The 27,714-nt window shown below is 38.8% G+C and overlaps 1 protein-coding gene across 1 annotated transcript; it reads left to right on the top strand.

The window, feature by feature from the left end:
• Positions 1–27,714, top strand: tagapb (T cell activation RhoGTPase activating protein b). Its single transcript, XM_066706468.1, has 14 exons — positions 1–115; positions 8,028–8,113; positions 14,837–15,007; positions 18,769–18,918; positions 21,966–22,007; positions 22,697–22,781; positions 22,984–23,037; positions 23,412–23,478; positions 23,836–24,002; positions 24,140–24,301; positions 24,620–24,729; positions 25,107–25,296; positions 25,709–25,814; positions 26,090–27,714. The coding sequence occupies exons 1-14, from the start codon at positions 71–73 to the stop codon at positions 27,307–27,309; spliced, it is 2,655 nt and encodes an 884-aa protein (XP_066562565.1). The 5' UTR covers positions 1–70; the 3' UTR covers positions 27,310–27,714.

The raw sequence follows: 27,714 nt of genomic DNA, 5'->3' as shown, positions 1-27,714 counted from the left end.
TGCACTGACACAGCGGCCGCTGCTCCACTGCTGCTCTGACTGCTCTCGCGCGCCACAGCACTAGCCAGCCATGCGGAGGGGAAGTTACGATGATGTCGCTGCCTCGATAAGCCCTGTAAGTACTGCAATGTAGGCTGCATAGAGGCGTTTCTATGTACTGTAGTGGAAACTGGTGCATGAGCTGAAATCAGAACTTATTTTTTATATTAACAGTGTATGGGCAGCTCAATTGAAAATGCCTATGTTTGTGCTTTCTCCCTATTGCTTAGGCTGCTGTTACACCATAAAATACTATATTATATATTGTGTCTTGTGTTTGTTGGTGTAAATTTTTATCACAGAATCATAGGAGCAATTCAAACCAAAAACTTCTGCAGACGAGGAAACCTACGTTCCACAATCTCTTAGCTACAGATGATAATGTTATTAAATGGTATGCAAGTTGAATTACAACCAAGTAAATGATGGCACAGTGCAGTAATACAGTGACTATTTTGTAAAGCCTTCCAGCGAGGATACATTTTTTCTCTCTCTGTAGTTGATGTAATATGTATCAGACAACTGACAGTGAGTTAACAAAAGTGCCACAAAACTTGTGAAATAAAGAACAACTTGAGCAACCTCACAGGCCCCAGTTCAGTCTTCATTTTGAACACAAAGATGAAATGTACAGTACAAAAAGCCCCTAGTGGGGTAAGGTGCTGAGAGAGAAATGTAATTAGACATAAACGTAGGACACATTCTAGTTCAGTTTGTGCAGTAAAAAGCTGTGCAGACACGTACCATTCATTTTTAAGTATGAGAGGGACTGTGTGTAGCTGTGAATGCTGATGTTAATATTGTTTCTGAACCACCCATGATTCATGCATGTTTTTGAGAGTACAATAGTAGAGATTTCCAGGTAATCCCGACATCCCACTGAGATTTCAATTATAATTCACCAACTTGCCATAACTGCAGACTGGGATTACTATAATTTACCATGTTATTAGCAGCACATTATTATTGTTATTAGTATTTATGATTTGTTAACAGACTAAAAAAATATATAAATGTGAAGCACTGAATATTTTTTCCCCTCTGTACCTCCATTTTAAAGATTAACCTTGATTTTAAAATGTGATGCATCGTTTTCGACGGGACCTCTGGAGCGCATCAATGGGAAGAAAAATAGTCAGCATTTCATTTCAACTAATCCGTTAATCCTGTTGTTACAGGTCACATTTTTCTTCCTTTCCAATTAAACAAACGAACCCTGGTGAGACTGAATGTGATTAGTTCCCCTCACTGTCAATATCAATTTACCTTTACCTTTCATAAAATTGTGAATAAAGTCTGCCTCCCGTTTGCATATCCTAGCACAGTGAAACTGTAATCTTTCGACTCCTTATGCTTATCCACCATTAAGTTCAACTATAGAAGGCCGTTGGGCCAAGCAAATCTCACAGTAATCAAGCAAGCCATCCACACAACTGCAGTTCGGTACCTTGTGTAAGAATATCTAACACAGATAAATCATTTGGATGAAGGGTAAGTGTCAGTATGGTCACCTGCCTACCACCAGGGAGGGATGTTAATCAATCAAGCTTCCGTCAAGTACTGGGTTTGTAATTTACAACTGGTGGGTGGATCAAGGTTGTGATTTTTATCTGGGCCTGCACTGAAGAATACAAAAAAACTGATTGATTTGCAGCACTTGTGCAAGAAACATTGACGTGTAGAGCACAGAGTGAGAGAGGAGTTATAATGAAGTTGTGCCATGCCCTGATTTGATCATATATGTAATAATCTCAAATATTCTAGGCTCTCCCTTCTGAACATACAGTAGTTTTGAGTAGGTGCAGTAACAAGTAGGGTGATCCAGTGTCTGGTGATGGAGAGCACTCTGTTGTTCAGTTTGAATCTGGGGCACATGTCTGCACTGTGCATGTGAGCGCTAGTCTCCTTAGAAATAGGGCACAGGCAGGGCAGGTCTCCAAGTGACAAAGCAAGGGCAGGATTCCAAGTATGTTGGCGCTCAAGTAATTAATTTGATTCAAATTAAAGCTTAATAAGGCAAACGAGACCAACTTCCTTTTCATAACTGAGTTACATTTAGTTCTTCATTATCAACAATACTTTAACAATCCCAAAACATGAATGCTCAGTTTTGTTCTTCTATTATAATTATTAATATAATAATAATAATAATAATAATAATAATAATAATAATAATAATAATAATAATAATAGTAATAGTAATAATAGTAATAGTAATAATAATGCAATTTTAATCAAAGGGAGGCTTATATGATTTTTCAAATATAAAATACAATGTGCTATGTATACACAGACTTACAAGGATAATGTCATCATTGCTATTAAAACGTTTTTATTGTGTTGTGTGGAAATATGAATTGAAAGAACATAGTCAAGCAACAAAACTTGTATTTTGTACTTGTAAAAAAATGTATTTTTGGTTTGCATTATTTCACTGTTACCAAATTGTTAGAGGCCATCCCTGATGGTAGCTTAGTAGGAACCCAAACATAATACTTGCCATTAAAATGGAGGAAAATAAATGCATATTTGGAAGTAATCCAACTGTCCGCTGTATTGCTGTATGCTGAGTTGCACAGGGTTTTAGTAGTATTGTAGTAGTTAAAGTAAATTAACTTTGAATGTTATTTTTATTTTTACAGCAATATGATTGTATTCATCATACTGAACCTGAACTGAGAAATATATACATATTTGTTACTGTGAAGAGTAAACCAAGAAAGAACTCGTCAGAATTTTTGTTTGCTAATAAAACTTTGTCAGACTAAGGACAGAGATTAGGCATGTGGGTCATTAATTTTGTTGTCATAAGTGAATAGGTTGTGGGTGTGTGAGCAGTCATTTGGAAAAGATTATGTACAAAACCATTCCCCTCAGCTCTGCATTCCCAGTGGTGTAATTCACGTAGTGAATTGATCCTTCTGTGGAATGTGGAATGAAGGCTGAACTAGTACAAGTCTGCAATGGTGCTTTATCCGTCTTGTAACCGTTTGACACACATTATTATTGCAAGGCTGTGGACCGTTGTGTAGCACCATGATGAAAGAAGCAGCTTGACCTGTCAGTAAAGCCATTAAATTGAGATTTTTGTGATTGTATCCCTGTGGTTTTGTTCTCCATTGTTGTTCACTTCTGCGCTACCCACCTCAAGGAATTTGGGATGTAGGGCAGCACTTTGCGACATCGCTCAGAAAATGGCGTTTGACCCTGTGAGTCATGGCTTTGCTGTGGCCTCTTAAGGAATGCATGCTTCTGCACACCATTTGCCCACAATAGGGCTGAAACAGTAGTGCTGGTGTCAGCTGATGTTGCCAGTGTAACCGTTTCAACAGTTAACACACAGCAGGTGTTTGGGTCAATCTGCCATGCTGTCCTGACTTTGTCACATGGATCCTATATTAATTTTGTATATCCAGCTCTTACATACATTTTTAATGTCTTATTTGCTAAGTTTATATATGTATTGGGAAAATGAATGAAAAAGGGAAAAGAATGAAAGTTTTACACACCAATAAATATTAGATTATAAGTTGCTCCATTACTCAGTACATGATTTTGCAAAAGCAGCTACTTTGTTGTTAGCTTTATCCTGGCAACCTTTTAGTGAAATGGGAACAATGCTTGACAAGTCACTCATCATTTCCAACACAACATGTTGTATATCAACAAAGCATTATAAATATACAAGCAGCTCATCAGTTGCCTTTTACTGGGTAAACAGAAAAACAAAGTCCTATCTGAAAATCTAGTTTTAGTAAAGGCATTTAAATCCTAGTTTTAGTGGTGCATGGTATACTTCTAGTATCACAAGGACATGAATACAGCAACTTCTCTGAGCTAATAGAAGAGTGGTGGAGAACACCAGACACGTACAGTTTAAGTGTTCCAGTGGGAGATGGTATGGCTTTTACAAGACATGAAACCTACCTGGATGGGGGGACTGCTTCTGATGTGAGGAGGGCTGTTCTCAGCCAGGGCACCAGCTCACCAGCTCCTGGAGCAGCTCCAGTTCAAGAAAATGGGAAGAAACTCACACCATTGTTATTTGGGAAGCACCTCTTTTCTAAGGAAGCATGATAAAATTACTACAGATGGTGGACTTTATTTTCAGTTGCTGGGTAATGATATGCTGCAACAGAGAAAAGAAACAGAAAAGCAAGCATGGGTTGTGAAAGTGATACTGGGCCTTCTTCCACACAACAGCTCCCCCTCTATTCATGGCCTCCTGGGATTTTAAATCAGAGGTTACCTATTTCAGAGTGTCAGCTCCTAAGACACACTTATATCATGTTCAAGATGATTCAGGGACAGACATCGTGCACTTACAGTTAAAGAGGCTTGGTGGGGTCTCAGTCTCAGGGGTTTGAATAATGGGGGAATATACTCTGCAGGAACCAGTTGTTTGGTCTGTTGAATGAGGGCAAAGAAAATTTTGATGGGATGTCTGCTTGTGTGTACATGTTTTTTGTTCCGAGTTTGGGTGTAATTGCGGCCCCACAATTAGAAGATGGCAGTTTGTCAGAAAATGGAGATGAGGGCTGTTTTAATTGCTTCCATTCTAAAAGCCAGGCTATATAATGTACCCAGAGATCATTATAATTTCCCCTTTGCATCAGCTGTTAATCATAGTTTATTTGTGTTGTATATGTGTACAAAACATGGAGTTGTATATTCGGCCTTTTGCATGTGCAGGATGAGTCTTACGTTTTTCATGTGGTGCACATGACTCGAACCATGATACTCACAGGCAACTTCAACGTCATGCATAAAAAGCAGTCCTGTGAATGGTTTTGGTTGGTTAATCTTGATTTTTTTTTCAATGTTTAACCACTTGCAATGCCTCAGAGTGAGAAAGAGAAGTTCCTTTTTCATAACAAATAATTTTGTCTTTGACAAACTCAGGATTTTGCAGGTTTGGATTGTTGTATTATTCTAATACAGAAAAACAGTTCTATAGAACTCATCACAATATCACTTTTAATTTAATCCACTGCCCGGATCAGTAAAAGTCTGAAACTCTTAAAAAAAAAAACCAGAAAAAACATTGTTCAGTGAGACACACTTTCTTGCTTGAAACTATGCATTACTAAGAGACTGTGGATTCCTGAAATATAAAATAATAAGATGACTATGCTCCAAAGGGTTTAAGTATTTAGTCCCCCCAAAAAAGGTGTGACGATACCATGATAATTATATAGAGTTATTAGACACTGATGATTTGGGTTTTGAGGCGGGCAGTCATATGTCTGCCTGGGGGCATCCCAGGACTGGACTTTGGGCAAAACCATCGACATTCATTGAGCAGGCTCTTAGTCTTCCAGCACATCCACATTGTCACAACCTGGCAAACAATGACAGGTCCACTGACTGTTCGTAAACAGGAAATTTTCGTTTTCATAGTCCACCATCACAATGGCAGAGACGGCCTTTTCAGTGACTTGAACAATTCCTCTTTGTCCTTGTGCATTCGAAGAGCGCCTGAGTGCACTTGGTGTCCCGATGCTGAAAATCAAAGCGCTGCTTACGTGATGGACCACTGGGCTACTGACGATGACGACGATGATAATGTTACGCTGCCCGTCCTGTTGGGTGCGTTGCGGTTGTCTGCCAGGAGAGTGAGGAACTCTGTGCGGCGATACAAGTCTAATTGAGTCTGACACATGCAAGGTGATTAGCTTGGTGGTGGATAAGCCCCTTGGTAGAAAAGGAGCTCGCTCACACCATTCTGTACCACAATAACAGCCTCAAGACATATTAGAACAATTAGGAAAGGAATCGAAGAAACCTAAGAGAGTTTATAGACCGAGCGATTTCCCTGAGTTTTGCTGAAATTCCAACTCACTCGTATCACATGCCTCTGGGTCACAACAATACACATGGGGTTCTGCAGCCATGCGGAGAGCCAGAAGCCCAACCCAAGAGCAGTAATTAAGAGAGAACACACACCAGAGAGTGAAAACAATTTGTAATTGCAAAAGGTACTTTGTGTCAGACATGAGCAAGAAGCTAGTACAATGGGCTCATTTGGTTTGAGTTGCTTTTGAGTCTAAAAACCCTTTTGTTCACTATAAAATTCCCAAATATAATGGCCATTTCAATGAGATGAACTACAGCTTAATGTTATGGCTGTTAACAGAGTGTCTGACAAACTTCATTAAATCGGTCATTTAGCTGTTTTAACTTTTCAAAATTGTCTGTATTGAAACTTGATTTGATGCTGATTTAAAAAACCCACATACAAATCCTCTACCCATCCATGATCTTAAATTACAGTTACTCTAAGTGGTTTATTATTGATTTAAGATTCCTACTGGCAGTGTTGGTTTATATCTGGAAATGAATTCAGAGAGTATTTTCAAAAGTCATTAATGGTTGTGATACGATCTGATTCAGCATCGCCAGTTTTTTAAGACACTGACATAGGTTCCTGGTTGAAGCTCTCCAGCTGTAAACAGCACTGCTGCAGACCCGATATAGATGGTTATCTGGAATCATCTCAGGATGCAAAGGTGTCAGATGAGAGAATGTGTGGGTGTATGCTAATAATAGTGTTATGATACAAACCATCTGTCTGTGAGGGGTGTTTGTCTTACACTCCTCCATATTCACCTTTCAACTCACTCATTTTAAAGTGCATCAGGACTTCAGTTCTGATTGCATGGAGCTGACACTCTGAAATAGGTAACCTCTGATTTAAAATCCCAGGAGGCCATGAATAGAGGAGGAGCTGCTTTGTGGAATAAGGCCCAGTATCACTTTCACAACCCATGCTTGCTTTTCTGTTTCTTTTCTCTGTTGCAACTTATCATGACCCAGCAACTGAAAATAAATTAAGTCGGATGGCTGACTGTAGAATCCTCATTGATAATGTTTTCTTTGATCATCACTCGGAAGATAAAACATTTAGAAGGATTTTCATTATGAATCAATTATACAGAAGCCAGCAGACTGCCTTCAACTCATTATCTTTATTACAACAAATCTAGAAAAACACAATAAAATGAAAAAACGAACTAGAATTTGTATAACACTTTGTCAGAACTACGTATTCCAATATTTGATACATATATTAATTATCTTCATTATCATCTTGGTCAGCCAGCTAGAGGAACTCTCTCCAATATTCCTCCGTGGATGTGTCTCTTTGTCCATCATCAGCATGCTAATTGTTCTTGCAAAAATCTTGGTTTATCCTCTCAAAAGGTTTCCTGGTTATTTTTTTATAAATTATTCAGGGGGATTTAATACAACATTCTTGTGTAAGTCTCCTGTCGAGTTTAGGAACCACCTGACTCTTGTAGGTGATCTGTGGGTAATTGAGACATCAGCAAAGGGTGTCTCCAGCATGTTCTGTGAGCAGTACTTCAGGGCCTAATTCCTGCCTGAAGCAAGTTCTCTGGGGGTGGTCTGCAACCATGCACACAGTGATCCCCGACCATTTTCATCTTGAGAATGTGATGTGTCGCCACATGCAAAGGGCATGACAAGCCTCTCGATGTTATCTTGGTAGTGTGCTGCTGTAACATGAACCTGACTAATGGAGATCAGTTCTACCAGTCATAATGATGTTTTGATATCAGTCTCAAGGAGCCATTGCAAGACCACATTTTCAAACATGCAGCTCACACTTTGTGAAGTGAAACTTGACAGATTTGAGAGCCCTAAATGTGACCACCAATCCATTAATGAGTCTAACACTGCTTACCAGCATCTAGCAGTCATGATAGCACAATATATAGACAGCTACATCAGATGCGCAGAGTGCATATATTTTCTCATGGCTTCTGTTGAGACAAAGGCTGATTGCCTTTGATGTCCCAGGTGTGTTATTTCTAGGGATATGAAGTCCATCATATCCCTTGGTCCTGCTGGCAAATGAGGCAATTCCTACCCACTACAGGGTAAATGACATTTCCAGGAGACTGCAGTCATACTACACCTCCACTTATATAACTGAATACCTATTTTTTCTTTCCCGTGTCCCACAGCAATTGAGGAGCCTTGCCCACAGGCGTCGCTCAGCACCCTCTCTGGTGTTTGGCAGAGCGCTCAGCAAGCCATGGATAACACCCAGGTAGGCTAGTGCTGGATCAGTTGTACTCTGAATTACCAGAATACTGCCCAGACCAACCGGTTCTCCCTCAGAGAAGATTTGTTGTTAATATTGAGTGCCAGAAAAAAAAAAGTATGGCATTTATCAATTAAATGGGTGTATTTATTTATTCATTGATTTATTTTTACTGCCAGTATCATCTTTCATTGTGCACTGCTTTCAATGGAAGAGCTAAGCGCCAAATGTTTTAGGGCAGACACATGTAGACTGTGATATTTCAGTATTTCTGGTTAAAATATCTGTTGTATCATCCCTTGAAATCTTTAGAGAACCAATGCAATTCACTTTTGTTTTGTTGACACTATTTTGTGTTTTTTGTTTTTGTTTTTATTGTAGCTAATCTGTCTTCAGTCCAATTAAAGGGACATTACTATAGAAAATCAGGAATCCCTCAAGGAGACTAAGACCTACTGCCTGTGTTTGGTTATATAATTGAATCGATTCATGACTTAACTATAAAGCATTCTGATTCGGCACTAGACTGTCTGAGTGATTCAAAATGAAAGATCAAAAGGAAATCACAAAACTGCTGTCCCAGTCATAAAACATGAATGGATTAAGTTCCCTTTTTAAGGGAAAGCAAGCTGTATTGCAGTCAGACAACAACTGTAAAACACTGTGCTCTACTGAATCATCACAAATTGTAGCAACAATTTGCTAAATAAAGTGATTACTTAAGTACATAGCAACGTAGCATCCTTTGACTTTACTAATATTTTGTTTGGATGTGTTCCTGCTGATGTATGGATTAACATTACTCATTGTGTGGTGAAATAAATGAAAAATAACTTGATGCATGACTGAAGTTAATGAATAATGTTTTGGCAGTGAGGGATTTAAGAAAAAGTGGTTGGTTAAGTTATAACCATAACTGAACTGCAGTGCAAGTCAAATACATTTATAGAATACTTATTTTTAAATAGTTTTATTTATATTTGGGTATGTGTTTTGTTTGTTGTTGTATTACAACCCTTGATTCAAATCTCAGTTTTGGAAGATGCAATTGCCACTGATCCTGCTCTTTCTCTGTTCCTTCATACTGACCTGAGGGAAGTCAGGGAAGATTAAGCATATCTCAGTAGTGAATACCAAGCCTGTAGCCTATTTATTTATTTATTTACCAAAGTGAGAAACACGAGAGACGGGAGGCGTGGAGGCACGACTGGCACTTGCAGCAGCCAGTCCAGCAGGTGTCTGTCTGCTAACAGGAATCAGAGCGTGGGCTGGACGAGCACTCCCCTTCAGCTTTGCTCGAGCAGAGACTTGCCTGCTTCATCTGTGTCTGTTGTGTTGTGCGCAGTGCGATTTCTTGGGGGTTTTGGACTTTCACATTTATTCAACTGTGTGTTTTGTTTCTTTAGTTGTTCCTTTAAACCTATCCATATAAATAGGTTATTATATTCACTTACATTTACTTACCGGAGTCTGTTTAATATGACCTCATTCTGCTGTTGTGTAAACTTTCATTCCTTCATCTTCAGTGTTCAGTTCTTTTAAAACATTGTCCATCAGGCTGCAAAACCTTGAGTAATAGTGTGATTTTTGATGTTGTTGCTGTTGTAGGTCAAGTCTCCTACTCTGTGGTCAACACCCGGGCCACCTGTTATCTGGGGAATTTTCATAAAACAACTTGCTACATTTATCATCAGGCTTAGAAAAGACACGATGACCATAGCAGTATTTTCATTTTCTCTTTAGACGAGAGCATCCAAAGGCTGTTTGTTTGTAGTGTCTTCTCCAGTGTTCAATTAACAAAAAGCTACATGTTTTGTTTTCTTTGTACCATCAAAATCTGAGAAAGAAACTTACAGCTTGTCTAACCTCATTTGGAACGGATAATTCTTCCACTGGTTTGTACATTGCTCTACCAATCTGGCTTTGGGCAGGCTAGGGTCAGTCTGTTGTATTCTAGATTACACTTGATGATGTGCTTTTACAGTGTTAATGTGAACGGAAGGTCTACTTCAGATGTTCAGGTTGCAGCTAAACTGGGTCTGTGGACACCTCTACTAATACACAAATCAGTTTGGGACGGTAACTCTCAGATTGCATCCGTGATTGTTGTTCATAAAAGCCTGGACTCACGCCTGTGACCTTTACACTGCGAGGGTCCTCCTGCAGTCTGAGCTGAGGTTAAGCCACTTAAAGCTCTGCGATCAATAAAATCGTTAGTATTTCTGGGTCTACCTGATCACTGATGTGAAGAACATTTTCAATCTAGTGTTTACTCCAATGAAATCAGCTTTTACAAATATTCTTTTTTTACATAATTACTTACATTCTTCTTTAACACAGAGGACAACATGTGGCCTTTCTGAGAATCATCTGTCTTGTCAGCTTCCTTTGGGACAGTTGATTATGTACTTACAGCAGGTGACTGGAGTGTACAGATCTTGACAAATGTTGGATACTTTTCAAATGTCATTTTTTTCATGCAGTTGTGAGGATTTTGCGTCATTAGTTTGCATCCTGTTCAGAGATATGGCATCAAAACACAGGGTGACACTCAGCACCTCTGTTGTACACCCTAAATATGCTTTATGGGTTTGCTGCTAGTCCACAATCAAACACCTAGAATTGCTAATTTTCCTCTTAGGAGAAACTGTCAGTCCCTCCTTAGAACTGAGTTTTAAACTTTCTCCCGCAGGCCACAGTCTTTAAAAACATGTGATTTACACTAAGAGCTATTGCAACCATTGCAACACACCAGAAGATCAGAAAGCAAGAATCATGTTGTCACTTCACTCTGTGGGTATCACATGCTTTCGGTGTGCTAATGAGTATCGTGGCTGAATGCCCGGCACCATCTCCAGTTCAGAGGGACTATGTTTCTTATAAGAAGAGATGCTGCACTGACTTTATTTCTGTGTGAAAGGCATCTCCTTTCGATTTTTTCTCATGACTATTGTTGTCATCAGATCTACCAAACCATTTTCATCATATTGATCATATGAGTAAATGGAGAAAGATTTTCAGCCGCCTACCAGTGCACCTCCAGTGCAGAATCCAGATAACATGCATGTGACATCAATATCTATACCATGAGTGTTGCACATAAACCATAACCAAATAAAGGGAATCAAATATATTTAAACAAACTTTTCTTGCCACCAAATGCGAGTCACTGTGAGCTCAGGCTTGGTGAACGATGAAGAAAGCTGTGTGCTCAATTTATATATTTTATATATTTAGAGGCAAATTTTTCCTGTAAACTATATAAAAAAATATTAGCTCCACTAGTGCTGAGGATCTACAAATTACAACTAATCAGCTGACAGCCAGCCTCAGGCAAACACCTCTCAAGACTGCTGGTCCTGGTTCATTACACACTGCTGTGAAGGTTCTGGAAAGTTTGTGTTTGCAATCCGGGGTTGTTTTTTTGGAACACACTAGGGTTTCCACACGTACAAAAAAAACAAAAAAAATGACATAATTTTGAAGGACTAAATTATAAATTTCCATAATTTATTTAGTAGAGGTGGTTGAATAGGGAGTTCAGTTATATTCTCTACATTAGCAATTTTCTTCCATCTGCCATGGCCCTCTTCCCAGTTTTGAAGATGGACTCATCAAACTGTCTGCAGTGATCAAGAAAGCGCCTTTTTCATGTCTGTAATTTCAGCAAATGAAGTACACAATACAGATATTTATCAGTAATGTTAATCAAATATGTTGCTATTTTGGTGAGCTGTCAGATCCAGTGATAAACAAATGTGTTGCCTGTGTGGTATAAACCACTCAAAGTAGAAAGGAATATAACAGTTATTTTAAGAAGAGAAGGAAAAACAACTTTGCTTTGATTTTGTCTCTCTGTACTGTTGGCTCAATGACACTGTCAGATATAGCACCGTGTTGTGTGTGAAACGGGTCTAATGGACCCATTATGGGATGGTTAAACCTCCGACCCACAGAAGGTAATGCTTGCTACATTTTGTAATTTAACAAATGTATCCTTATGTTATAATTGCTTAATTGTGTAAAATAGCAGTGACGGCAGTTTACAGATTAGATTCCCAGTATAGTGCACCTTTTGAATAATGCCGTGTACTTGGTTTCCATCCACTTTTAATCTGTTGACATGAACATGTTCATTACAGCAGATCAGTCCCCTCCTCCCCTACGCTGTAGACAAGCTGGAGGTGGTCTGTAGAAACGTCAGTATACCACCTAACACATTTCCCCACACAGAAATATTCATACATACTCCTCCCATGCAAACGCACACGCAGAATTCAGCTTGCAAATGCCAAGTTATTTATCATAAGTAATTGTATTACCCATCACTCCTTAATTAAACTAAGAGTCAGTTAGAGATATATCTACAATTGCTTTTCAGTATATTTTGATATGAACTGCTGTCCAAAAGTTTTTGTTAGCACCAACTATTAAACCACAATAACATAAAAACAAAAACAAACACAAACATTATACGTGAATAACATCCAAGTTAATGCTTGATTGTAAGCAACACATGTTCATTGTAATCTTTGTGTTCACCTGATGGGTATATATAGACTCTTCTGCGCACAATGGCTGTATTTTAATTGTCCTGGTTTGTCAATTGATGAAAGCACCCTGTGGCAACTCACTGTGAAAGGTGCTATATCACATAACGACTGATTGATTTGAAATCTCACATGAAAATTAACAAATGACCTCTGTGTCTTGCAGTTTGGAAACACATTCATTATACATACTACAAAACCCCCTCTAATAATCTACTTTCCTTATTTCACTGTCAGATTATCCAGTAGACATTCACTGTAATAACTGTCAAGACTGAGGTTCAGGAGGAGGAAGACCCCGATCTCCCTCTGACTTCCAGCTTTCCTGGCTTAACTATCCTGCAACAAACAGCCAACAGCTGTAGAGTCATTACCGCTGGCTTACTCACATTGGAGTTACACACAGATACAGCAAGGCTTCATGAGAGAGGTTTATATTGCCAGTGTCCAGTGGTTAGTGTCCATCCTGCATCTTTCCAGAGACAGGTCCCATTTATTTTGGTGTTGCCAACACCTAGAAGGGGAATCGAGCAAACTTATGCAACACTCTTTTCATTCTACCTTGAGATTTGTTTTTGACAAGGTGAATCTGAAAGGAGTAGGAAACTCTTATCATCGGCCAAACACAAAAGACATGGCATCCTGTTTATTTTCAGATAGCATGAATGTTGTATATGTTACAAGTATATACAAATATCTCCTTATTAAAGATACCTTAAAATTAGTTTGAGGTATCTTAAAATAGACAAAGTAAATTCTATATATTTTTGGGGTCATACCAACATAAACAGGAAGTTGTTTATGCATATATTTGCATTGACTGGAAAGAACTTTAAAATGAGTAGGCATATCATTAAACTGTATGTTATGTATCATCTTGGTTTGTAAAGTTCTGATCTTTATGCTATCATGGCTGCTAACACTTTTTAATTTGTTTAAATCAAATGTCCAAATGCCATCTGCCCATAGGCAGATTATATATATGCAAATTGGTAACAGTTGTTATTTTCAAAATAGGTCATTTGTGGGTAGATAAGGGCGACACCATTTACACTTTCAGTCTTGTTCTAGTTCCTGCAGAAACAGATAACCACTGTTTATCTTTATATTTATACTATTTTAGAGTATAGCCTCACTAGTTGCCATTGTTCATGGAGTTGTTCTGTTAATGTGGAGTAGTTGAGCTAAATACTAAAGACTGGATTCGCAGACCCAGATCATCCTTTGTCTTGGATCAGCCAATGTTATTTAGTAGGAGTATTCAATAACTACTGCTAACATAGGTCTGCAAAACCAGCTGTAAATCCTTTTGGCTGAAATCCAGCTGTATATATAGTCTGTATGTGTATCAGTAATTAAAATAATGTAAGAGCAGGCTAGCAAAATCATAGTCTAGTCTTACTGATTTGTATATATCCAGATGTAGATGTATCTTAAAATTTATTTTACTCAAATTAGAGCAGGTTCAATAGAAAGTCCTGAAGATGTATTTGAGTAAAGTTGTATATCAGAACTACAAAAGGGAAAAGAGAAGGTTTTCTATATCAATTGTCTTCTGGCAACTTTTTAAATAAATGCTTTAAATTACCTTTTATTTTAATTTACATTTGTCTAAAGAAATAAACAGACTAAATGTCAATTAAATCATTTAAATCAAGTCAATTGATGATTGACTAGTAACAATGGATAGCATATTTGAGTTCAGACCACGTCAGAGGAGCTTCAATCTTCTAACTGTTAGTGAATATGGTAACCTTGTCAGATTTCTCAAAAATGAAATGTTTCAGACACTGAAAGGTGAACTGGAGTGGGAGTTGTATATTTAAAGGGGAAAAACCAGCCTGTAAAGAAGCCGTGGATCAATTGAGAACTGTGGTTTGAGTTTATTTGTGGTCAAGCCTTACCCACTCGCTAGAGATAATGAAACTGTCCTGATAGCTCATTTAAACACACTGTAAAGTTATTCTTTTTTAAATATGTATTGTACGTGCAGAGTTCATGTTGTGTCTTCATTCCCTTACAATACTTGTTAGTACAGCAGTATCTGTACATTGTTTCTATATCCAGACCAGAAATTAAAAATACAGGCGAAGCACGGTGTGAAAAGCAGCACTGCGTTTGGTTGATTTAGTATTTGAGAACATGCTGGGTGACGTCTTGTGTGCTCTGTGTCTCCCAGGGAAAATACGCCCTGCCCTGTATCGGTGGACCAGTGTCCCTTTGTGTTGGGCCTTACCAGTGAAAATGCCGAGCTGATTCTTGACGAGTGTGTGCAGGTGACTGAAGGCATGCTGACAAAAGACAGACACCTGTTCCTGTTCAGTGACGTGCTGGTCATTGCCAAGCTAAAGTAAGAATGTAATCTGTTTTCTATATATCTTTTTCCCCCAACATTACATTTCTATGTTCAGAAGCAGCTTACACTGTGTGCGTTGAGTCCTTAAATTGTGTACATAGATGGGAACCATATCTATATCACAGACGAAGACAAAACAAAACAGTCTGCTCAAACACAGCAACATGCATATTATAGTCACTTTGACATGAAGGACAGCATTCTTCCACTTATCTACAATGTATGCTTTGAAGTTTACACTATAAGCAACACTATCCCTAAAAAATACAGCAAGCCCACCTGGACAGAAATGGTGGGCTTGCTGTTACAACACTGTTCTCATTCAGCCTTAACCATTTACATTTACCACTTAAAGTCTGACTTTAACAAGCCAGTTGTGTCCTTTTCTGAGTAATACAAGGTGGATTTAATTTTCTGTTTATATATAGAACACACATTGTGGCTATTTTTAAAAAGTTTTACTCTTGTGTATTTGGTACAATAACACCTCTCCATATATTTCCAAATCAATAAATTCTATTCGGTTAATAGAAAGGGGGAATTCCTCCCAAAACAATTTTAGCAGTTGAGTAAAAACATATTGCATCACGTTTGTTTTACATACTGGGGATTTCTATTGTTTATAACAGTTCTACGGCAATATTAGTGAAGCTGGTTAGAGTGGAATTTTTAAAAATTCTGAATTAACCAAAACAACCTGGGGATTGGTACTAGAATTAGTGCCTGCTAAGATAAGGTGTAAACTCTTGTCAAAAACAAATTATTATTTTTACAAACAGGAAGCACATAATCTGCCACCAAATGAAGAGAGAAACTGTGGGGATTTTTCGTTATTCCAAATCTGGTGTCTGTTTTGGAAACTAAATCGATTAAAATGGCAGGTTTTGAAGTTAACATTTTTCAGCTGAAGTTAATTAGTAAATGCAGCTAGAAAGGGATTCGTTTGAGTTGATATGCTTTCCTGCTACGTGTTTTGGTACAGAAAACAGAGTGACAAATAGCAGGCTGGACAACATAGACAAGAAGAGCAGCAAGCAAATCTGTGCAGCACTAACAACTGTGGAAGAAGAATGACTAAGTTGGCTTCCTACACCAAATGCTTCTGTTGACCATAGAGCCAGGCAGTGGAATTTCCTTCTGTATGTTAATCTGTTGTCATTAGTACAGTCTGAAAAGATCAAAGAGTGACAGCGGCATTGACAAGACCTGACCTGCTTTTCACTCCGTCTCCCTGTCAAGGACTGTGGGAGTCTCAGTGGGTGGAGAAGTGTGAGCAATAAACACACAAAGCTTTATTTTTCTGCTTTATGGGCCCAGAATGAAAAAGAAAGAAAATGTTTTACCCTAAGAGAGATATAACAAGACAGCTGGTAACTTCCTAGTGCTGGAGTGTATGCAAATCTTGTCACTATATTAGTCTCCAAAGAAGTCAGAATGATTAAGTTATTTTGTTTTCACAAGAAGTCTCACAATGACTTATATTTCAGTTGATGGAGAATCGGGGATTTTTGTACCCCTCATTCTTTCATTGTGTCGGCTTCACTGCTCTGAATAATACAGCAATTCTGTTGAACCAGTTCAACCAAACCAAGGGATTGAAAGACAAGCTCATGTATATCTTTTCACTTAAAGAAAGAAAAGCAGCTGAAACAAATAAGACTGTACACTTCTGTTTGCATCAACTATACAATGCTGATAAAACATTATTAGAACATGACATTAGCTAGCTTCCTTCTAAATATGAACCAATTTCTTTCCAATATATAGACATAAAATATTGTGTCAGTACACAAGTTAGCCGAGACATGGTCTTCCTGTAAGTAGATCCTTATTGAACATCAATATATATATTTACTAATCTATCACCACCCTCAATATGGGTTAATTGGTTCACAGGACTTACCATGCTGTATGTGGCAATGTTAGGCATTGTATGATGGACATAGTGGCCAGTATTCATATTTTTCTAAAGAAGAAAGATTGTGAAGAAAATGCAGTGAATTGAAACAACATCTAACAATCTGATGATCGTATACTGTAGCCCTGTTGTTAGTGTCTCCACTCACCCCTCAGTGTGTCCTTCTCCTTCAAATGATATTCTGGCACATGGGACTGAACTGTTTTGTTTTGGTAGGTTACACATCTTCCTTGAAAACATCACTTCCAGTTCTCCTAGCCAGTGTCGTGCACTCTGCTGACATTTGGCTTTGCCTCCTACATTGATTGTCACTTGTAGGCTGGCCTTTGAAAAAATACAAAACACTATTAGTCATGGGATGCTTGATTTAGTTCACTAATTTCTATTGAGGAAAGTACAACTCTTACCTCTTTCGGTCTGCTTTTGCTAAAATATTGACATTGAGAGAAGGCTTGCAGTGGAAACTTTCCTGGCACTTAATCTCATTTAGGTGATGAGATGACTGTCATTTAAGAGAAAAATGGATGCTCTGCAAAACAGAAAAGAAAAATGCTTTCTCCGAATATTATTTTGTAAAGCCCCCGGTAACAAACCTGTTACCCTGTCATGGTGTAATGTATTGTCACAAGTCACAACAGGGTACAGGTTAGTACATTGAATTTCTTGGGTAGGTCAATGTTTGGATTTTGTTTAGGTCTTAAATATAGTGCACACACATTATATATACAGTACTGTGCAAATGTTTTAGGCAGGTGTGAAAAAATGCTGTTAAGTAAGAATGCTTTCAAAAATAGACATTAATAGATTATATTTATTAATGAACTAAATGCAAAGTGAGTGAACAGAAGAAAAATCTACATCAAATCCATATTTGTTGTGACCACCCTTTGCCTTCAAAGCAGCATCAATTCTTCTAGGTACACTTGCACACAGTTTTGAAGGAACTCGGCAGGTAGGTTGGCCCAAACATCTTGGAGAACTAACCACAGTTCTTCTGTGGATTTAGGCAGCCTCAGTAGCTTCTCTCTCTTCATGTAATCCCAGACAGACTCGATGATGTTGAGATCAGGGCTCTGTGGGGGCCACACCATCACTTCCAGGACTCCTTGTTCTTCTTTATGCTGAAGATAGTTCTTAATGACTGTTGCTGTATGTTTGGGGTTGTTGTCATGCTGCGGAATACATTTGGGGCCAATCAGATGCCTCCCTGATGGTATTGCATGATGGATAAGTATCTACCTGTACTTCTCAGCATTGAGGAGACCATTAATTGTGACCAATTCCCCAACTCCATTTGCAGAAATGCAGCCCCAAACTTGCAAGGAACCTCCACCATGCCTCACTGTTGCCTGCAGACACTCATTCGTGTACCGCTCTCCAGCCCTTCGGCAAATAAACTGCCTTCTGCTAAAGCCAAATATTTCACATTTTAACTCATCAGACCAGAGCACCTGCTCCCATTTTTCTGCACCTCAGTTCCTGTGTTTACGTGCATAGTTGAGTCTCCTGGCCTTGTTGCCACGTTGGAGGTATGGCTTCTTCCATGAAGGACACTTCTGACCAGACTTCTCCAGACAGTAGATGGGTGTACCAGGGTCCCACTGTTTTCTGCCAATTCTGAGCTGATGGCACTGCTGGACATCTTCCAATAGCGAAGGGAAGTAAGCATGATGTGTCTTTCATCTGCTGCAGTAAGTTTCCTTGGCCGACCACTGCGTCTACGGTCCTCAACGTTGCCCGTTTCTTTAAAGGCACAAGAAATCACACAGCTGGTTAGTATTGGTATTTTCCCTATGGAAAAGGGTCAAATGGTGCCTTCTGTTTTATCTCCCTCTAGGTCCAATACCAGCTACCGTCTGAAGCACAAGGTGAATTTAAACGAGTTGCTGCTGGCCTCCTGTGAAGATGAGATTGACGCGATCAATATTGACCCAAGGACTTCTTTTGTCGTTGCCTGGCCAATCACACTCTGTGTTGTTTCTTTTAGGTGAGCATGTTATGAATGTAGCCCTATGCCATGTTAATGAATAGTGTGTAAAGGTTTCTGTTTAGCCTTTAACAACACAGTCATTATATGCTCTGTATCATGTTTGAATAGGCTTTATCGCAAATTTCTATTGAAGTCTGCTGCTGTTGGCTCTCCCATTGATTATTTTTAATTTATTTTGGACCTTTAAAGATTAATGTCCTTGGGTTCCAGGTAGCTGAGCTTTCATATTATTGTCAGTACCATAACATCTTACTGGGGTAATTTAGAAGAAAAGGGAACAGAATTAAATTGCACAAGTGAAACTGAAATCCCCTTGAACATATCACAAGACTCCAGCAGCTCAAGGAGAAATACGAAATAAACCGCTAAAAATTTGAAATGTCACATATTACATCTCAGATACTGGTCAGGGATTATATATAGGGAAATAGATTTGGTTTTAAATTATGAAGACACGATGCACCATCAAGGTAAACAGCAGTCTAGGGGACTCTTGTTGTTCAGGAGTGGAATACCTCAGGCTTTCCTTTCGCCCCCTCATCTGATTTATGAAGTGTGTTGTACTGGGTAAAAGGAAGAGTCCTCTGTCAAACAAACAGCCACACTAAAATATAAGAATTTGCAATTGGAAGGTGATGATTATTATAGTTTTCTGATTATTTATGTCAACAAATTCAGATTTAATCAAAAACCATGTCATTACATTTCTAAATTGACTTAAGTAGTGCATTTAATCAGGAAACTTTCACACTTTCTTCGCTGATTTCTTTTCAGGAAATGTGTGGTAAATGCTTGTTTTGTTCTGTCCTTTTCAATTGTCATGAAGCTTACAATGTTTTTTCCAAATGTTAGCAACAGAACACAGAAAAGCAATAGAATGGTGGACTGTTAAAAAGATACAAACAGGAGGTTTCAGGTTAGGGACAAAGCCGTGCAGGATTTGTTTGACAGTGTCCTAAAACAGTAAGCAATTGCGAAAGTACACAAAATACAGGTACTTACAGTAGAATGTCTAATTTGCTGCTTAAAATACCATTCTCTTTCTTTTCTACAAAATGTAGGAATAAAAACAACACAAATCCTTCCTTGAAAGGTCCAACTATGTTAACACTGCAGAGCTTACTTTGCGATCAGTATATGTGCATGGGATGGATTTGTGCCTGGGACCACTCTTGCTATGAGGGGACACTTGAAACACATTGTATTCTGTTATTGACTACTTACAATTTGCAACTAGGCAGCTACCCAATGGAAGCATTATTCTTGGAATTAACCATTAAACATCTTATGATCATAAATGCTTTAAGGAACCTTGATTGCACAAGCTTTTCTGAAGAGTTTCAATTCATATTTACTTACACCAATCAGGCAGGCTCTTTACCACAGCTGCTCTTTTCAGGTGGGAAACTCCCTGGTGAAAGATATACTGATATTGTCAAGTTTCCAGGGGGGCGGAGGCCTTTCTTGGTCTTTTGACCCTATGCACCCAGAGCTCTCACTCTGTACCATGTCCAGCTGACCAGTCAAAGATGCTTTAGTCAAGAGAGTGTTTAATCAATTCAGATATGAAAAGCCGTACATGCTTACTTCGCTTTGGCCCTATTCCACACCCTTGATGATTTGAAACTACACTGTTTAAATAATAAAGAAAATAATATACAATAATAAAACTAAACAAATGAAAATCTTGGCAGCTCAGGTTATTCAAAGGGACTTAGATAATATTCAGTTGTGGGCCAACACCTGGCAGTGAAATTCAATGTGGACAAGTGCAAGGTATTACATGCAGGTAACAAAAATGTCCACTATAATTACACTATGGGAGGAATTGAACTGGATGATGTAACGCATGAGAAAGACTTATGAGTTTATGTGAAATCATCACCTTTCCAATCAAAACAAAGTGGGGAAGCAATAAAAAGGCAAACAGGATGTTAGGGTATATTGTCAAAAGTGTAGAATTGAGAACAAGGGCAGTGATGTTCAGACTGTACAATGCACTAGTTAGAGCTCATCTGGATACTGTGGACAGTTCTGGGCTCCGCACTTCAAGAAAGATATCGCTGCTCTAGAGGCAGTTCAGAGGAGAGCAACCAGACTTATTCCAGGTCTGAAGGGAAAGTCCTACTGAGAGACTGAGGAACTGAAGCTTTTCACCCTGGAACAGGGTGGGGACTTGATCCAAATCTTCAAAATCATGAAAGGCATCGACCACATCAAACCAGAGGAGCTTTTCCAGATCAGCAGGGACACACGCACCCGGGGACACAGATGGAAATTGGGCTTCAAGGCATTCAAAACGGAAAATAGGAGACACTTCTACGCAGAATCTGGAACAAACTCCCCAGCGATGTGGTTGAAGCCAACATTTTGGGAATATTCAAAAATAGACTGGATAGGATCCTTGGATCACTTAGTTATTAAGACCTCATTTATTGTTATTCACTTGTGTAAATTGGTATTTGTACATTGTATTATGTTTTGTATTATGGCGTCTGCCAAGAAATAAATAATAATAATAATAATAATAATAATAATAATAATAATAATAATAATAATAATGGACACCAAACAAGTATGATGGGTCGAATGGCCTCCTCATTTGTAAACTTTCTTATGTTCTTAAAACAATGTCAATGGATGGGCTGTGAATGAGGCCAATCGCCAATAGCACATTGACCTGGTTTTACGCATTACAGTTGTTGAACTTTACACCTGCCTACAGTATGGCATCTTCACTCTGCTGCTGTAGCCCACCAGGCTGCAGTTTTTTCAGAGCAAATACAAGTCTAATGTACATCACTGTTTCCACACGTCAGTCGTGGTGAGTTAAAACGACAGTAGCCCTATAAGGAAAGGGGAAGTAATGTCTAGGTGCTTTCACTGAGAGTCCGTGATGCTGCTTCCTGTCTCCATTACTCTGAGAATTTCCACCACCTCCGCCTCCCCCATTAATACATCGCGGGTAGAGCTTCTCATGTTTAGTGTGTCTCTGCCTCTGCTGTGGATTAGTAACTAAGACCATGCTGCTTTTACACCTGCAGATCTCCTGAGGTGAAAGAACGCTGGCTAGATACTCTTCACTGGTAAGCCCCAGCTAGCATCTTTCACTCTTTTAAATAGTAAATGAACAATCACTTGTGGTAGAAATCCTTGGTGTATTTTATAGAATGCCAACTTACGATCAAAGGGCATGGTGTTTCCATGTGTTACACTTCATCATATTTTGTTTTGTTTGTCAACATGAATTACAGGAATACAAGTTAAGACTCATAATAACTTTAAAATATTTTTATGTGTTTTATAAACTGTATGCAGGATAGTAAATGTGATTATAATACAAGTTTAAAGATGCATTACAAATAAGCTTGTGGCAGAATAACTAAACCTTTATTTATCTAAACTCATTATTATCTTGCTCTACTGAAGATATCTGAATTGTGTGGGGTTTTGTGCTAATAAGTATGCTATGTGTAATAGCAACTGGTGCGTCTATACTTGAGCACACACACACCCACACCCGTACATATCTGCCTACACATTTTAACACTTTCAGTGCAGTTATCTTTTTATATATGTGTCTGTATGTATTTGCCTTTGTTTATTTATTCCAGTATCACAAATTTGTAAACCCGCACTAGTTGCAATAGGAAACTCAGCAATAACAGCTATGTAACAGCTTCTCGGTCAATACAGCGCTGTAGAAAGCTTTGATCATGACTGTGAAGCTGTCAGAGGAGTTGAAGATTGAAGAGTTTTGTCTGTTTTTATTCAGGAAAATAAAACAAGCAAAGCAGAAGGAACGTCCCAGGACACCAACAACAAGTATACTCATGAAGGTCTTAAGTGGCAGCATTGCAGTAAGTCCTTGCCTTCACTTTGAACTCTCTTATACTCTTTACATTTAATAGTAATAATAATAATAATAATAATAATAATAATAATAATAATAATATATATATATATATATATATATATATATATATATATATTAATCATAATAATTATACATTGTTGTGATATAAAGTGCAATCACTTATTTTCTATCATTTTCTTTTTTAGACTAAAACACTAAGTGGAGGCAACATGGATTCCATCATCGAACCAAATTTTGATGTAAGTTTTAAGTAATATTATTTTATTGTTCACTAAATGAGAGAACCTCACAGTGCTAATGAATAGACAGAGAACAGTAATTCTGCCCATGTGCACAATTTATTTATTTGGGGCTCCTTTGTCCCAAGCACACATTGGTTAACTTTTACCAGTGGGCTGAGGGAGAGTGAAAGGGACCATACTTCTGTTTTAAAGACTGTGAAAGGGATATCTCAGTTAAGGAAAGCTAATATTCAGCCACTCACGTGGAGGATGGCATGCAGTTTGCAAAATGGAGAACTAGTAGAGCCCCTGCTCACAGGCCGATCCACGCCCTCTCACATGGGCTGTAGTGTGTTGTTGTGAGTTGCCTAACCACATGTTTTTGTTTCCAGGGTGATGCCAAAACCTACCTCCCGCCAGCGCCTTGTGATGCAGAAGAGGGAACATGCCAAGTGATTGGTGAGTTTGAAATTTCAAAGTCCTCTCTCTAACCACAATTGTGGTTTCAAAAAAGAAACCACCTAAAAAAACGCCTGTTGACTATATGATGGTGTTAAAAAAAAAAATCTGCATTTAACAGAAAAACAAGTCAGTCTTAACCATTTATTTTGTTGAATTGCAGGTTTTGTCTCAAGAATGTACATGATATATACCTTTATCCTGTGTCTGCCCACTATTAGCAATTCATTCTAATAGTTTGCAAGTGCCAAATAAACACTGGGACCATATATTATGCATTCATGAAATTAAGACAGAATAATCATATAATCAGAATAAAAATAATATGTTTTTGTTTTTTGTTGTTTTTTGACACAGAAGGCAACAAGAAAAGGAAGAAGGTTTTGTCTTGGCCTTTTCAAAGGCGAAGCTTCACACTGTCCAACTCTTCCAATCGCTCAGATCCAGACCTGAAGACCCCGCTGTTTGGACAGCCATTGTCAATCATATGTGATGAGGATGAGAAACTACCCAAGACAATCATGGTAGGTTGTCTGTGAAAGGGGCCCTTATCTATGATATTTCTTGTACATTTCTGCTATCTGGCTCTAATGTGAATTTGGAAAACTCCACTTGCTGTTGATTATTTTTAAATAATTATCTTTACCTTCTGATTGTCCAGGACATTCTAACGCGTCTGCTGAAGGATGGTGTCTCCACGGAGGGGATTTTCCGGAAAGGTGGCAATGCTAAGACTTGCAAGGAGATGAAGGAGCAGCTGAACAATGGACAAGAGGTTGACATGAAGTCAACATCCATATTTTCACTTGCTGCACTCTTTAAGGTAAAAACTCAGTCAGTCTTCTCAAGGCCTTGAACAATAATAAGAAACAAAATAGATGGTCCCCAGGTGTCATGGATGAAAGTTACAGTCTTTTATATGCAATTTACATAGATTATAGGCAAAGACAATAGTTCTGTATTAGAGACTCATGATTATATCTGGGTATTGTACCACATCCCCCTCAAATAATATTGGTATTTAAATTTGATGAGGATGAGCTAAGGATGATAACTTTAAGAATGTTGTATATGTATATGTCAGTTATATTAGGTGGTAAGACAAAGTCCCCTTGTTTAAACATCTATGACTCTATTGCAGGATTTCCTGAGACACATCCCCAATAGTCTGCTGTTGACTGAACTGTATCAGTCCTGGATGGCAGCTCTGGACAAGGAGAATATTGAAGACCAGTACAGAGAACTAAAACTGTAAGTAGAAGTTGTTAATTTCTAACAAAATGGAAATGTCATTAATGTAGTGAATATAAACCTTTCTGTATCGGTAGCAGTTATGGTTAGGTTACAGTGGGATATTTTTTCAGTGTTTATGTGCAGATCTGTTGTGGTTGCTAAATATGAGTTATAGAAGTTATTAATTAATAGTAATGAAGGCTGATATTTATAGCCTTGTGCTAAAGAATAGGTACTTTTCAGTGGAATTTTTAAAGCAGGCTAAATTAGGAAGTACAGTGTTTCAGTGTTGATCTGCAGCTGTCCCTTTCTGTTTAGCTGCTATCTTAAAGAGGAAGTCACACCAAAAATGCGGCAAATCATTAATTCCCGCGTCCCCGTCCCCCCTCTCTCAGGGTCATAGACAAGCTCCCAAGGCCGAATATTCTGCTCCTGCAGCACTTCCTGTCTGTGCTCAATCAAATCAGTAGGAAGGCAGAAGACAACAAGATGGACGCTAAAAACCTTGCTGTCTGCATCGCACCCAACATGCTCCTGCTTGACAACTCTCTGTCTCTTGAGGTGCAGAAGGAGATGACAGAGAAGGTGAGCTTCACACTCGAGTGCTTGTAGAATTGTGTTTTGATCAGCAACACCAGCATAAACAACACATGTACAGCACAGCCAAAGAAACCTACAACCAGTCATGTGTGCCATTGATTAGTAAGAATGAGAGTACATCTTCTAGTGTCAGAGAAAGCCAAGGTGTTCCTTTCATCTGAAGGGCTTCAACACTTTCAGCTTCCCTTTACTCCTTTAAATATATATATATATATATATATATATATATATATATATATATATATATATATGTAGGCAAGTCTGCTAACACATCGGTTTTCTCATATTTGTACAGTATTAATATTAAAATGTAAAAAGAAAAACAATAGCAACAACATTGTATATTAAATGCCTATGAATTCTAATGTACTTTTTCCTTTGATGTTTCTTCCTACAGATTACAAACCTGACGCAGTTTTTAATTGAGAACTGCTGTGAAATATTCGAAGATATCTTAACACTTTTTACAGATGTTTCTGAAGATGAACTGGGTGATAACTCAGGTAAATTGATTGATATTACTGTTGCTTTGTAAGCTGTTGTATAGGTCAAAGGGGAAGGCTATTTATATAGACTCCGATTTTGAAAAAATAAAATACATTTGGCCATAGTTATCTGACTACAAAGATAATACTGATTTCAGCTACATTTTTCTAAGAAAAAAAAAGTTAAGAAAAACATGGAAGATAACTATTTATCAGAGATAATGTTTCTTGAAGTACTTAAGCCTGAAAACTGTATCTGATATCATTTTCATGTGTCATAATGTTCCCCACAGATACGCTCTCATCAATTCAACATGACTCGGCCTATGACAGCACTGACCCGGATGCAGATGGAGACCTTGGGGACCTTGCCAGAAAGCAGCATGTGGAGGCAGATGAGATTGATCAGGAGCAGGCCTATGCCAACCCCCACTCTTCAGTGTGTGAGGCCATTGCATCTTGCACCTCCACTGACATTTTTGAAACCTTCACAAAGAGGATTAATAGGAGGAGTTCAGAGCCTAATATCCTGCCGTCAGGAGGAATGAAAACCCTCAAACTGAACAGAAGTCAGGACGATTTCTCAGTGCAGAAACAAGACATGAGGTTTGAGGGCCAGCTGCTTAAAAAACAGAGCTCGGACGATTCTTTCCTGATGAAACATTTGAAGGACAAGAGGCCGCCACCCTCCCTGAAGCTCAGCAGCAGCTTGACTATGGAAATCTCCAAAACCCCATCCTCCCAAGCCTCCTCCACCTGCTCCCTGGAGAGCTCTTTGTCCAATGTCTCGGAGACCTCCGTCTTCACCAGCTCCCCTTTGGCCTCCCCATCCAGCCCCAGGAAGTTTGTCTTCACCAGACACCAGTCTTTCACTTCCAAGGCTGCCGAGGACAGCGAGAGGCAGGACAAAGAGAGTAAGAGACATTCACAGTCCTTTTGTGTGAGGAATGACAAGAAGGTGCTGCTGAAGGCCAAGAGCTGGAGCTCGTACAACTTCAGCAAGATCAGCCTGAAGAGAGACTCCCAGAAGGAGAAACAGTTCTCTTGTCACACTCTCCCAGAGGACTCCCAAAATGAAACCGAGCCTGCAGATCCAAAGCCCAGGCCCCGTCCAGTGTCTGCAATTGAGGTGTTTCAGCAGGTTGACAGCAAAATACCCAGCAAACCCCCGTCTTATGAGCAGGCTGTTCAGAACGGAACTAGCCCAGCTCCCCCCGAATACAGGTGTATGACGGTGCAGGATGCTAGGAAACTGTCCATAGATAGGAAGCCCAGGCCCTCTTCAGTCACCGAGGAGCTCCTCTACACGTGCCCAGTAAACACATACAGTGACTGCTTCCCACAGGACTCAGGCAGCGTGGACGCCGCACCTGTCATGGTTGGACAGTCCTCGGTTTTCCGTCAGAGAGCCATGTCAGAGTCCGTTTCGAGGAGCAGGCTCGAGAGAGTGAGCCGCAGGTGCAGCCAGCCACTGTTCGAGGAGATTTCTTATGCAAAGGAATCCTACGTTTAAAGCCTTGACTGCATTCTATGGGAATGTAAATACTTCTGTGTGTTACCTATGTGCAATGCATTGTAGCTGCGCGCTGCTGGCCATATGTGACGGTCATCTGGAACTTACATCACAATTCATTTCTCAGCATGAACTGCAATTTCAAGCTACTTATACATAATCATCTGGAATCATTCCAGACACCCTAAAGCTATGTAAATAGACAACGTTAATGCACATAATATGTGTAAAATGTAAACTTAATCTAACTAGTTACATTTTTATTTTATGTTTTTATTTTTGTGATTATTTTAAATAGCACACTGTATATATTTTTATTATAGATGTAAGTATAATCTATTTTTCTTTGTACTCTCAACTACAGTTTCTTTACTTCCACTACAATAAAGCACTTTTAAAAAATAA

The sequence above is a fragment of the Amia ocellicauda genome, chromosome 1, assembly GCF_036373705.1.
Source record: "Amia ocellicauda isolate fAmiCal2 chromosome 1, fAmiCal2.hap1, whole genome shotgun sequence".
Taxonomy (NCBI): Eukaryota; Metazoa; Chordata; class Actinopteri; order Amiiformes; family Amiidae; genus Amia; species Amia ocellicauda.
Note: the sequence above shows the minus strand (reverse complement) of the source record. Positions and strands in the feature narration are given on the sequence as shown.